Below are 14,380 nucleotides of genomic sequence, written 5' to 3' on the forward strand. Positions count from 1 at the left end.
TGTACACATTCCCCAGTGTGTGTGAAACAGGGACACGGTGCGGGGAGAGTACTCTGTCAGTGTGTGTACACATTCCCCAGTGTGTGTGAAACAGGGACACGGTGCGGGGAGAGTGTCTGTCAGTGTGTGTGCACTTTCCCCAGTGTGTGTGAAACAGGGACACGGTGCGGGCAGAGTACTCTGTCAGTGTGTGTACACAGTCCCCAGTGTGTGAGAGTCAGGGACACGGGGCGGGGAGAGTATCTGTCAGTGTGTGTACACATTCCCCAGTGTGTGTGAAACAGGGACACGGTGCGGGGAGAGTATCAGTCAGTGTGTGTACACATTCCCCAGTGTGTGTGAAACAGGGACACGGTGCGGGGAGAGTATCTGTCAGTGTGTGTACACATTCCCCAGTGTGTGTGAAACAGGGACACGGTGCGGGGAGAGTATTCTGTCAGTGTGTGTACACAGTCCCCAGTGTGTGTGAAACAGGGACACGGTGCGGGGAGAGTATCTGTCAGTGTGTGTACACAGTCCCCAGTGTGTGTGAGTCAGGGACACGGGGCGGGGAGAGTAATCTGTCAGTGTGTGTACACATTCCCCAGTGTGTGTGAAACAGGGACACGGTGCGGGGAGAGTACTCTGTCAGTGTGTGTACACATTCCCCAGTGTGTGTGAAACAGGGACACGGTGCGGGGAGAGTGTCTGTCAGTGTGTGTGCACTTTCCCCAGTGTGTGTGAAACAGGGACACGGTGCGGGCAGAGTACTCTGTCAGTGTGTGTACACATTCCCCAGTGTGTGTGAAACAGGGACACGGTGCGGGGAGAGTGTCTGTCAGTGTGTGTACACAGTCCCCAGTGTGTGTGAGTCAGGGACACGGGGCGGGGAGAGTACTCTGTCAGTGTGTGTACACATTCCCCAGTGTGTGTAAACAAGGACACTGTGCGGGGAGAGTATCTGTCAGTGTGTGTACACATTCCCCCGTGTGTGTGAAACAGGGACACGGTGTGGGGAGAGTATTCTGTCAGTGTGTGTACACATTCCCCAGTGTGTGTAAACAGGGACACGGGGCGGGGAGAGTATTCTGTCAGTGTGTGTACACATTCCCCAGTGTGTGTAAACAGGGACACGGTGCGGGGAGAGTATTCTGTCGGTGTGTGTACACATTCCCCAGTGTGTGTGAAATAGGGACACGGCGCGGGGAGAGTATCTGTCAGTGTGTGTACACATTCCCCAGTGTGTGTGAAACAGGTACACGGTGCGGGGAGAGTATTCTGTCAGTGTGTGTACACATTCCCCAGTGTGTGTGAAGCATGGACACGGTGCGGGGAGAGTATCTGTCAGTGTCTGTACACTTTCCCCAGTGTGTGTGTCACAGGGACACGGTGCGGGGAGAGTATTCTGTCAGTGTGTGTACACATTCCCCAGTGTGTGTGAAACAGGGACACGGGGCGGGGAGAGTGTCTGTCAGTGTGTGTACACATTCCCCAGTGTGTGTGAAACAGGGATGCGGTGCGGGGAGAGTGTCTGTCAGTGTGTGTACACATTCCCCAGTGTGTGTGAAACAGGGACACGGTGCGGGGAGAGTGTCTGTCAGTGTGTGTACACATTCCCCAGAGTGTGAAACAGGGACACTGTGCGGGGAGAGTATCTGTCAGTGTGTGTACACATTCCACAGTGTGTGTAAACAGGGACACGGTGCGGGGAGAGTATTCTGTCAGTGTGTGTACACATTCCCCAGTGTGTGTAAACAGTGACACGGTGCGGGGAGAGTGTCTGTCAGTGTGTGTACACATTCCCCAGTGTGTGTGAAACAGGGACACGGTGCGGCGAGAGTATTCTGACAGTGTGTGTACACATTCCCCAGTGTGTGTGAAACAGGGACACGGTGCGGGGAGAGTATTCTGTCAGTGTGTGTACACATTCCCCAGTGTGTGTGAGTCAGGGACACGGTGCAGGGAGGGTGTCTGTCAGTGTGTGTACACATTCCCCAGTGTGTGTGAAACAGGGACACGGTGCGGGGAGAGTATTCTGACAGTGTGTGTACACATTCCCCAGTGTGTGTGAAACAGGGACACGGTGCGGGGAGAGTATTCTGTCAGTGTGTGGACACAGTCCCCAGTGTGTGTGAGTCAGGGACACGGGGCGGGGAGAGTATGTCAGTGTGTGTACACATTCCCCAGTGTGTGTGAAACAGGGACACGGTGCGGGGAGAGTATCGTCAGTGTGTGTACACATTCCCCAGTGTGTGTAAACAGGGACACGGTGCGGGGAGAGTATTCTGTCAGTGTGTGTACACAGTCCCCAGTGTGTGTGAGTCAGGGACACGGTGCGGGGAGAGTGTCTGTCAGTGTGTGTACACAGTCCCCAGTGTGTGTGAGTCAGGGACACGGTGCGGGGAGAGTGTCTGTCAGTGTGTGTACACATTCCCCAGTGTGTGTGTAAACAGGGACACGGTGCGGGGAGAGTGTCTGTCAGTGTGTGTACACATTCCCCAGTGTGTGTGAAACAGGGACACGGTGCGGGGAGAGTATTCTGTCAGTGTGTGTACACAGTCCCCAGTGTGTGTGAGTCAGGGACACGGGGCGGGGAGAGTATCTGTCAGTGTGTGTACACAGTCCCCAGTGTGTGTGAAACAGGGACACGGTGCGGGGAGAATGTCTGTCAGTGTGTGTACACAGTCCCCAGTGTGTGTGAAACAGGGACACGGTGCGGGGAGAATGTCTGTCAGTGTGTGTACACATTCCCCAGTGTGTGTGAGTCAGGGACACGGGGCGGGGAGAGTAATCTGTCAGTGTGTGTACACATTCCCCAGTGTGTGTGAAACAGGGACACGGTGTGGGGAGAGTATTCTGTCAGTGTGTGTACACATTCCCCAGTGTGTGTGAAACAGGGACACGGTGCGTGGAGAGTACTCTGTCAGTGTGTGTACACATTCCCCAGTGTGTGTGAAACAGGGACACGGTGCGGGGAGAGTGTCTGTCAGTGTGTGTACACATTCCCCAGTGTGTGTGAAACAGGGACACGGTGCGGGCAGAGTACTCTGTCAGTGTGTGTACACATTCCCCAGTGTGTGTGAAACAGGGACACGGTGCGGGGTGAGTATTCTGTCAGTGTGTGTACACATTCCCCAGTGTGTGTGAAACAGGGACACGGTGCGGGGAGAGTGTCTGTCAGTGTGTGTACACATTCCCCAGTGTGTGTGAAACAGGGACACGGTGCAGGGAGAGTATTCTGTCAGTGTGTGTACACATTTCCCAGTGTGTGTGAAACAGGGACACGGTGCGGGGAGAGTGTCTGTCAGTGTGTGTACACAGTCCCCAGTGTGTGTGAAACAGGGACACGGTGCGGGGAGAGTATCTGTCAGTGTGTGTACACAGTCCCCAGTGTGTGTGAGTCAGGGACACGGGGCGGGGAGAGTAATCTGTCAGTGTGTGTACACATTCCCCAGTGTGTGTGAAACAGGGACACGGTGTGGGGAGAGTATTCTGTCAGTGTGTGTACACATTCCCCAGTGTGTGTGAAACAGTGACACGGTGCGGGGAGAGTACTCTGTCAGTGTGTGTACACATTCCCCAGTGTGTGTGAAACAGGGACACGGTGCGGGGAGAGTGTCTGTCAGTGTGTGTACACATTCCCCAGTGTGTGTGAAACAGGGACACGGTGCGGGCAGAGTACTCTGTCAGTGTGTGTACACATTCCCCAGTGTGTGTGAAACAGGGACACGGTGCGGGGAGAGTATTCTGTCAGTGTGTGTACACATTCCCCAGTGTGTGTAAACAGGGACACCGGGCGGGGAGAGTATTCTGTCAGTGTGTGTACACATTCCCCAGTGTGTGTAAACAGGGACACGGGGCGTGGTGAGTATTCTGTCAGTGTGTGTACACATTCCCCAGTGTGTGTAAACAGGGACATGGTGCGGGGAGAGTATTCTGTCGGTGTGTGTACACATTCCCCAGTGTGTGTAAACAGGGACACGGGGCTAGGAGTGTATTCTGTTAGTGTGTGTACACATTCCCCAGTGTGTGTGAAACAGGGACACGGTGCGGGGAGAGTACTCTGTCAGTGTGTGTACACATTCCCCAGTGTGTGTACACATTCCCCAGTGTGTGTGAAACAGGGACACGGTGCGGGGAGAGTATTCTGTCAGTGTGTGTACACATTCCCCAGTGTGTGTGAAACAGGGATACGGTGCAGGGTGAGTGTCTGTCAGTGTGTGGACACATTCCCCAGTGTGTGTGAAACAGGGACATGGTGCGGGGAGAGTATTCTGTCAGTGTGTGTACACAGTCCCCAGTGTGTGTGAGTCAGGGACACGGCGCGGGGAGAGTATCTGTCAGTGAGTGTACACATTCCCCAGTGTGTGTGAAACAGGGACACGGTGCGGGGAGAGTATCAGTCAGTGTGTGTACACATTCCCCAGTGTGTGTGAAACAGGGACACGGTGCGGGGAGAGTATCTGTCAGTGTGTGTACACATTCCCCAGTGTGTGTGAAACAGGGACACGGTGCGGGGAGAGTATTCTGTCAGTGTGTGTACACAGTCCCCAGTGTGTGTGAGTAAGGGACACGGGGCGGGGAGAGTATCTGTCAGTGTGTGTACACATTCCCCAGTGTGTGTGAAACAGGGACACGGTGCAGGGAGAGTATTCTGTCAGTGTGTGTACACATTCCCCAGTGTGTGTGAAACAGGGACACGGTGCGGGGAGAGTGTCTGTCAGTGTGTGTACACAGTCCCCAGTGTGTGTGAAACAGGGACACGGTGCGGGGAGAGTATCTGTCAGTGTGTGTACACAGTCCCCAGTGTGTGTGAGTCAGGGACACGGTGCGGGGAGAGTAATCTGTCAGTGTGTGTACACATTCCCCAGTGTGTGTGAAACAGGGACACGGTGCGGGGAGAGTATTCTGTCAGTGTGTGTACACATTCCCCAGTGTGTGTGAAACAGGGACACGGGGCGGGGAGAGTATTCTGTCAGTGTGTGTACACATTCCCCAGTGTGTGTGAAACAGGGACACGGTGCGGGAAGAGTATCTGTCAGTGTGTGTACACATTCCCCAGTGTGTGTGAAACAGGGACACGGTGTGGGGAGAGTATTCTGTCAGTGTGTGTACACATTCCCCAGTGTGTGTGAAACAGGGACACGGTGTGGGGAGAGTATTCTGTCAGTGTGTGTACACATTCCCCAGTGTGTGTGAAACAGGGACACGGGGCGGGGAGAGTGTCTGTCAGTGTGTGTACACATTCCCCAGTGTGTGTGAAACAGGGACACGGTGCGGGGAGAGTATTCTGTCAGTGTGTGTACACAGTCCCCAGTGTGTGTGAGTAAGGGACACGGGGCGGGGAGAGTATCTGTCAGTGTGTGTACACATTCCCCAGTGTGTGTGAAACAGGGACACGGTGCAGGGAGAGTATTCTGTCAGTGTGTGTACACATTCCCCAGTGTGTGTGAAACAGGGACACGGTGCGGGGAGAGTGTCTGTCAGTGTGTGTACACAGTCACCAGTGTGTGTGAAACAGGGACACGGTGCGGGGAGAGTATCTGTCAGTGTGTGTACACAGTCCCCAGTGTGTGTGAGTCAGGGACACGGTGCGGGGAGAGTAATCTGTCAGTGTATGTACACATTCCCCAGTGTGTGAAACAGGGACACGGTGTGGGGAGAGTATTCTGTCAGTGTGTGTCCACATTCCCCAGTGTGTGTGAAACAGGGACACGGTGCGGGGAGAGTGTCTGTCAGTGTGTGTTCATATTCCCCAGTGTGTGTGAAACAGGGACACAGTGCGGGGAGAGTATCAATCAGTGTGTGTACACATTCCCCAGTGTGTGTAACAGGGTCACGGTGCGGGGAGAGTATTCTGTTAGTGTGTGTACACATTCCCCAGTGTGTGAAACAGGGACACGGTGCGGGGAGAGTATTCTGTCAGTGTGTGTACACATTCCCCAGTGTGTGTGAAACAGGGACACGGTGCAGGGAGAGTGTCTGTCAGTGTGTGGACACATTCCCCAGTGTGTGTGAAACAGGGACACGGTGCGGGGAGAGTATTCTGTCAGTGTGTGTACACAGTCCCCAGTGTGTGTGAGTCAGGGACACGGGGCGGGGAGAGTATGTCAGTGTGTGTACACATTCCCCAGTGTGTGTGAAACAGGGACACGGTGCGGGGAGAGTATCGTCAGTGTGTATACACATTCCCCAGTGTGTGTGAAACAGGGACACGGTGCGGGGAGAGTATTCTGTCAGTGTGTGTACACAGTCCCCAGTGTGTGTGAAACAGGGACACGGTGCGGGGAGAATGTCTGTCAGTGTGTGTACACAGTCCCCAGTGTGTGTGAGTCAGGGACACGGGGCGGGGAGAGTAATCTGTCAGTGTGTGTACACATTCCCCAGTGTGTGTGAAACAGGGACACGGTGTGGGGAGAGTATTCTGTCAGTGTGTGTACACATTCCCCAGTGTGTGTGAAACAGGGACACGGTGCGGGGAGAGTACTCTGTCAGTGTGTGTACACATTCCCCAGTGTGTGTGAAACAGGGACACGGTGCGGGGAGAGTGTCTGTCAGTGTGTGTACACATTCCCCAGTGTGTGTGAAACAGGGACACGGTGCGGGCAGAGTACTCTGTCAGTGTGTGTACACATTCCCCAGTGTGTGTGAAACAGGGACACGCTGCGGGGAGAGTATTCTGTCAGTGTGTGTACACATTCCCCAGTGTGTGTAAACAGGGACACCGGGCGGGGAGAGTATTCTGTCAGTGTCTGTACACATTCCCCAGTGTGTGTAAACAGGGACACGGGGCTGGGAGTGTATTCTGTTAGTGTGTGTACACATTCCCCAGTGTGTGTGAAACAGGGACACGCTGCGGGGAGAGTACTCTGTCAGTGTGTGTACACATTCCCCAGTGTGTGTGAAACAGGGACACGGTGCGGGGAGAGTATTCTGTCAGTGTGTGTACACATTCCCCAGTGTGTGTGAAACAGGGACACGGTGCAGGGAGAGTGTCTGTCAGTGTGTGGCCACATTCCCCAGTGTGTGTGAAACAGGGACACGGTGCGGGGAGAGTATTCTGTCCGTGTGTGTACACAGTCCCCAGTGTGTGAGAGTCAGGGACACGGGGCGGGGAGAGTATCTGTCAGTGTGTGTACACATTCCCCAGTGTGTGTGAAACAGGGACACGGTGCGGGGAGAGTATCAGTCAGTGTGTGTACACATTCCCCAGTGTGTGTGAAACAGGGACACGGTGCGGGGAGAGTATCTGTCAGTGTGTGTACACATTCCCCAGTGTGTGTGAAACAGGGACACGGTGCGGGGAGAGTATTCTGTCAGTGTGTGTACACAGTCCCCAGTGTGTGTGAAACAGGGACACGGTGCGGGGAGAGTATCTGTCAGTGTGTGTACACAGTCCCCAGTGTGTGTGAGTCAGGGACACGGGGCGGGGAGAGTAATCTGTCAGTGTGTGTACACATTCCCCAGTGTGTGTGAAACAGGGACACGGTGCGGGGAGAGTACTCTGTCAGTGTGTGTACACATTCCCCAGTGTGTGTGAAACAGGGACACGGTGCGGGGAGAGTGTCTGTCAGTGTGTGTGCACTTTCCCCAGTGTGTGTGAAACAGGGACACGGTGCGGGCAGAGTACTCTGTCAGTGTGTGTACACAGTCCCCAGTGTGTGAGAGTCAGGGACACGGGGCGGGGAGAGTATCTGTCAGTGTGTGTACACATTCCCCAGTGTGTGTGAAACAGGGACACGGTGCGGGGAGAGTATCAGTCAGTGTGTGTACACATTCCCCAGTGTGTGTGAAACAGGGACACGGTGCGGGGAGAGTATCTGTCAGTGTATGTACACATTCCCCAGTGTGTGTGAAACAGGGACACGGTGCGGGGAGAGTATTCTGTCAGTGTGTGTACACAGTCCCCAGTGTGTGTGAAACAGGGACACGGTGCGGGGAGAGTATCTGTCAGTGTGTGTACACAGTCCCCAGTGTGTGTGAGTCAGGGACACGGGGCGGGGAGAGTAATCTGTCAGTGTGTGTACACATTCCCCAGTGTGTGTGAAACAGGGACACGGTGCGGGGAGAGTACTCTGTCAGTGTGTGTACACATTCCCCAGTGTGTGTGAAACAGGGACACGGTGCGGGCAGAGTACTCTGTCAGTGTGTGTACACATTCCCCAGTGTGTGTGAAACAGGGACACGGTGCGGGGAGAGTGTCTGTCAGTGTGTGTCCACAGTCCCCAGTGTGTGTGAGTCAGGGACACGGGGCGGGGAGAGTACTCTGTCAGTGTGTGTACACATTCCCCAGTGTGTGTAAACAAGGACACTGTGCGGGGAGAGTATCTGTCAGTGTGTGTACACATTCCCCCGTGTGTGTGAAACAGGGACACGGTGTGGGGAGAGTATTCTGTCAGTGTGTGTACACATTCCCCAGTGTGTGTAAACAGGGACACGGGGCGGGGAGAGTATTCTGTCAGTGTGTGTACACATTCCCCAGTGTGTGTAAACAGGGACACGGTGCGGGGAGAGTATTCTGTCGGTGTGTGTACACATTCCCCAGTGTGTGTGAAATAGGGACACGGCGCGGGGAGAGTATCTGTCAGTGTGTGTACACATTCCCCAGTGTGTGTGAAACAGGTACACGGTGCGGGGAGAGTATTCTGTCAGTGTGTGTACACATTCCCCAGTGTGTGTGAAGCATGGACACGGTGCGGGGAGAGTATCTGTCAGTGTCTGTACACTTTCCCCAGTGTGTGTGTCACAGGGACACGGTGCGGGGAGAGTATTCTGTCAGTGTGTGTACACATTCCCCAGTGTGTGTGAAACAGGGACACGGGGCGGGGAGAGTGTCTGTCAGTGTGTGTACACATTCCCCAGTGTGTGTGAAACAGGGATGCGGTGCGGGGAGAGTGTCTGTCAGTGTGTGTACACATTCCCCAGTGTGTGTGAAACAGGGACACGGTGCGGGGAGAGTGTCTGTCAGTGTGTGTACACATTCCCCAGAGTGTGAAACAGGGACACTGTGCGGGGAGAGTATCTGTCAGTGTGTGTACACATTCCACAGTGTGTGTAAACAGGGACACGGTGCGGGGAGAGTATTCTGTCAGTGTGTGTACACATTCCCCAGTGTGTGTAAACAGTGACACGGTGCGGGGAGAGTGTCTGTCAGTGTGTGTACACATTCCCCAGTGTGTGTGAAACAGGGACACGGTGCGGCGAGAGTATTCTGACAGTGTGTGTACACATTCCCCAGTGTGTGTGAAACAGGGACACGGTGCGGGGAGAGTATTCTGTCAGTGTGTGTACACATTCCCCAGTGTGTGTGAGTCAGGGACACGGTGCAGGGAGGGTGTCTGTCAGTGTGTGTACACATTCCCCAGTGTGTGTGAAACAGGGACACGGTGCGGGGAGAGTATTCTGACAGTGTGTGTACACATTCCCCAGTGTGTGTGAAACAGGGACACGGTGCGGGGAGAGTATTCTGTCAGTGTGTGGACACGTTCCCGGAGCGCTCTTGCTGCTCTGTTTGAGAATGATGGACTGATGAGTTGACAGCTGTTCTCTCTCGTTCTCTCATCACTCCCTTTCCTTCGATCCTCTCTCGTTGTCTCTCTCTCTCTTCCACGTCCCCTCCATCCCTCCCTCTCTCCCCCTCCCTCTCCGCCACCTCTCTCTCCCCATCCCTCTGCCCCCCTCACTCTCTTCCAACTCCCTCCTTCCCGCTGTTCCCATCTCGCTCTCCCCCTCCCACCCTCCTCTCCCTTCCTCTATCTCTCCCATCCCCTCTCTCCCTCTCTCTCTACCTCACTCTCTGTCTCCCCCTCTGTCTCCCCCTCTGTCTCCCCCTCTGTCTCCCCCTCTGTCTCCCCCACCCTCTCCCCCACCCTCTCCCCCACCCTCTCCCCCACCCTCTCCCCCACCCTCTCCCCCACCCTCTCCCCCACCCTCTCCCCCACCCTCTCCCCCACCCTCTCCCCCACCCTCTCCCCCACCCTCTCCCCCACCCTCTCCCCCACCCTCTCCCCCACCCTCTCCCCCACCCTCTCCCCCTCCCTCTCCCCCTCCCTCTCCCCCACCCTATCCCCCTCCCTCTCCGTCTCACCCTCTCCTTCTCCCTCTCTCCCTCTGTCTCGCTCTGTCTCTCTCTCTCTCTCCCTCTCCCTCCCTCCCTCCATCACTCTCTCTCTTTCCAGTACGTGGTGGTACCCACGCGTCGCTCCACAGCTGAGGCCTTCCAGATCATGATGTCCCACCTACTGGGGGATGCGAGCAGCCCCTACCTGATTGGAGTGGTGAGTAACTCATTCCTGCTCCCCGCATTCCCTCACAGTCTGGCTGGGTGGTGGGGGAGGGGATCCAGGTGCTGTCGGCCCTCTGCACACACCCCATTGCACAGGCCTGAGTCCATCCCCCACCACCATCACTGTCGCGCCCCCCCCCCCCCCCCCCCCGCTCCTGCGCGTCTCTGCCTCACCCCGAACCCCCGTCTCCCTCCCCGAGGCCCCCGTCTCCCTCCCCGAACCCCCGTCTCCCTCCCCGAACCCCCGTCTCCCTCCCCGAACCCCCGTCTCCCTCCCCGAGGCCCCCGTCTCCCTCCCCGAGGCCCCCGTCTCCCTCCCCGAGGCCCCCGTCTCCCTCCCCGAGGCCCCCGTCTCCCTCCCCGAGGCCCCCGTCTCCCTCCCCGAGGCCCCCGTCTCCCTCCCCGAGGCCCCCGTCTCCCTCCCCGAGGCCCCCGTCTCCCTCCCCGAGGCCCCCGTCTCCCTCCCCGAGGCCCCCGTCTCCCTCCCCGAACCCCCGTCTCCCTCCCCGAGGCCCCCGTCTCCCTCCCCGAGGTCCCCGTCTCCCTCCCTGAACCCCCGTCTCCCTCCCCGAACCCCCGTCTCCCTCCCCGAGGCCCCCGTCTCCCTCCCCGAGGCCCCCGTCTCCCTCCCCGAGGCCCCCGTCTCCCTCCCCGAGGTCCCCGTCTCCCTCCCTGAACCCCCGTCTCCCTCCCCGAACCCCCGTCTCCCTCCCCGAGGCCCCCGTCTCCCTCCCCGAGGCCCCCGTCTCCCTCCCCGAGGCCCCCGTCTCCCTCCCTGAACCCCCGTCTCCCTCCCCGAACCCCCGTCTCCCTCCCCGAGGCCCCCGTCTCCCTCCCCGAGGCCCCCGTCTCCCTCCCCGTCTCCCCCTCCCCGTCTCCCCCTCCCCGTCTCCCCCTCCCCGTCTCCCCCTCCCCGTCTCCCCCTCCCCGTCTCCGTCTCCCCCTCCCCGTCTCCGTCTCCCCCTCCCCGTCTCCGTCTTCCCCTCCCCGTCTCCGTCTCCCCCTCCCTGTCTCCGTCTCCCCCTCCCCGTCTCCGTCTCCCCCTCCCCGTCTCCGTCTCCCCCTCCCCGTCTCCCCCTCCCCGTCTCCCTTGCCGTCTCCCTCCCCTCCCTCCCCCTCCCCCTCCCCTTCCCCGTCTCCCTCCCCGAGGCCCCCGTCTCCCTCCCCGCCTCGCTCCCCGACCCGTCCCCCTCCCCGCCTCGCTCCCCGACCCGTCCCCCTCCCCGTCTCCCTCCCCATCTCCCTCACCGAGGCCCATGTCTCCGCCCTCCCCAAGCCCCCGCGGCCCCCTTCTCTCCCCCTGTCCCCCACGCGGCCCTAGTCTCTTCCCCTCCCCCACTCGGCCCTTGTCTCCCCTCACACTGCCTCATCCGCTGCTGACTCCTCCTCTTGTTCAGATCTCAGACGCTATCCGCCGCTCCCGTCCGAATTCCTACCTGGCAGAGTTCCGCAGCCTGGAGTATTCCCTGATGATCTGCAGCTTTGTCGGGGTCATGGGTGGTGCCGCCTTCCTCGCCACCGCCATGTTCATCGAGAGGGATCGCAACAAGGCCGAGCTCTACACTCGAGGTAAGTCAGTGGGTGTGGGGGGAGGGTCCCTGATCTCCTGCTCTCCCCTCCCCTCACACTGGGGGATCCTGCGAGTCGGAAATATGTGCGTGTACACACGAGTGAGGGAGCACATGGAGGTGCACACCTTGGGTCAGAGGCTTGGCCTTCTCCAGTCCAATAGCGCGCCCTCGGGCGCTTCGGGTGGCACGGGTGTGAGGCCTGGTCTCTGGGGTGGGGTGCGGGAAGCCAGATGGGCGTTAAGGGGGTGGGGAGACGCGCCTCAGAGGACATGGGCCCGATTGGGGCCTTCGGATGGGAGACGGGAGAGGGACTGTCCCTCGGAGGGAGGGGAGACGGGAGAGGGACTGTCCCTCGGAGGGAGGGGAGACGGGAGAGGGACTGTCCCTCGGAGGGAGGGGAGACGGGAGAGGGACTGTCCCTCGGAGGGAGGGGAGACGGGAGAGGGACTGTCCCTCGGAGGGAGGGGAGATGGGAGAGGGACTGTCCCTCGGAGGGAGGGGAGACGGGAGAGGGACTGTCCATCGGAGGGAGGGGAGACGGGAGAGGGACTGTCCCTCGGAGGGAGGGGAGACGGGAGAGGGACTGTCCCTCGGAGGGAGGGGAGACGGGAGAGGGACTGTCCCTCGGAGGGAGGGGAGATGGGAGAGGGACTGTCCCTCGGAGGGAGGGGAGACGGGAGAGGGACTGTCCCTCGGAGGGAGGGGAGACGGGAGAGGGACTGTCCCTCGGAGGGAGGGGAGACGGGAGAGGGACTGTCCCTCGGAGGGAGGGGAGACGGGAGAGGGACTGTCCCTCGGAGGGAGGGGAGACGGGAGAGGGACTGTCCCTCGGAGGGAGGGGAGATTGGGAGAGGGACTGTCCCTCGGAGGGAGGGGAGATGGGAGAGGGACTGTCCCTCGGAGGGAGGGGAGATTGGGAGAGGGACTGTCCCTCGGAGGGAGGGGAGACGGGAGAGGGACTGTCCATCGGAGGGAGGGGAGACGGGAGAGGGGAGACGGGAGAGGGACTGTCCCTCGGAGGGAGGGGAGACGGGAGAGGGACTGTCCCTCGGAGGGAGGGGAGACGGGAGAGGGACTGTCCCTCGGAGGGAGGGGAGATTGAATGGGTTGTGTTGAGCACTCAGATTTTGTGATTTTATTATAGGTGAGACAGTGAACAGGAGAACGCTGTAGACAGACCGAGCTCAAACAGACCGAGCTCAGAGAGACGGAGATCACACACACCAAGCTCACACAGACCGAGCTCAAACAGACCGAGCTCAGAGAGACGGAGATCACACACACCGATCTCACACAGACCGAGCTCACACAGACCGAGCTCAAGACACACCGAGCTCACACAGACCGAGCTCACGCAGACCGAGCTCAGACAGACCGATCTCAGACAGACCGAGCTCAGGCAGACCGAGCTCAGGCAGACCGAGCTCAGGCAGACCGAGCTCAGGCAGACCGAGCTCAGACAGACCGAGCTCAGACAGACCGAGCTCAGGCAGACCGAGCTCAGGCAGACCGAGCTCAGGCAGACCGAGCTCAGGCAGACCAAGCTCAGACAGACCGAGCTCAGGCAGACCGAGCTCAGGCAGACCGAGCTCAGGCAGACCGAGCTCACACAGACCGAGCTCAGAGAGACCGAGCTCACGCAGACCGAGCTCACGCAGACCGAGCTCAGACAGACCGAGCTCAGGCAGACCGAGCTCAGGCAGACCGAGCTCAGGCAGACCGAGCTCAGGCAGATCGAGCTCAGGCAGACCGAGCTCAGACAGACCGAGCTCAGGCAGACCGAGCTCAGGCAGACCGAGCTCAGGCAGACCGAGCTCAGGCAGACCGAGCTCACACAGACCGAGCTCAGACAGACCGAGCTCAGACAGACCGAGCTCAGGCAGACCGAGCTCAGGCAGACCGAGCTCAGGCAGACCGAGCTCAGGCAGACCGAGCTCACACAGACCGAGCTCAGACAGACCGAGCTCAGGCAGACCGAGCTCAGACAGACCGAGCTCAGGCAGACCGAGCTCAGGCAGACCGAGCTCAGGCAGACCGAGCTCAGGCAGACCGAGCTCAGGCAGACCGAGCTCACACAGACCGAGCTCAGACAGACCGAGCTCAGGCAGACCGAGCTCAGACAGACCGAGCTCAGGCAGACCGAGCTCAGGCAGACCGTGCTCACACAGACCGAGCTCACGCAGACCGAGCTCAGGCAGACCGAGCTCAGACAGACCGAGCTCAGACAGACCGAGCTCACGCAGACCGTGCTCACACAGACCGAGCTCACGCAGACCGAGCTCAGACAGACCGAGCTCAGGCAGACCGAGCTCAGGCAGACCGAGCTCAGGCAGACCGAGCTCAGGCAGACCGAGCTCACGCAGACCGAGCTCAGGCAGACCGAGCTCAGGCAGACCGAGCTCAGACAGACCGAGCTCACGCAGACCGTGCTCACACAGACCGAGCTCACGCAGACCGAGCTCAGACAGACCGAGCTCAGGCAGACCGAGCTCAGGCAGACCGAGCTCAGGCAGACCGAGCTCAGGCAGACCGAGCTCAGGCAGAC

The 14,380-nt window shown here is 58.9% G+C and overlaps 1 protein-coding gene across 1 annotated transcript in view; it reads left to right on the forward strand.

Moving 5' to 3' along the window:
- The window catches only part of spns1 (SPNS lysolipid transporter 1, lysophospholipid), a 176,255-nt gene that overhangs the window by 148,790 nt on the left and 13,085 nt on the right, over positions 1 to 14,380 (forward strand). Inside the window, exons 10-11 of the mRNA XM_072484166.1 lie at positions 10,158 to 10,256; positions 11,662 to 11,833. Of these exons, the coding sequence (XP_072340267.1) occupies positions 10,158 to 10,256; positions 11,662 to 11,833 (271 nt within the window). The remainder of the gene's footprint in view (positions 1 to 10,157; positions 10,257 to 11,661; positions 11,834 to 14,380) is intronic.

The sequence above is a fragment of the Scyliorhinus torazame genome, chromosome 19 (genome assembly GCF_047496885.1).
Source record: "Scyliorhinus torazame isolate Kashiwa2021f chromosome 19, sScyTor2.1, whole genome shotgun sequence".
Classification (NCBI taxonomy): Eukaryota; Metazoa; Chordata; class Chondrichthyes; order Carcharhiniformes; family Scyliorhinidae; genus Scyliorhinus; species Scyliorhinus torazame.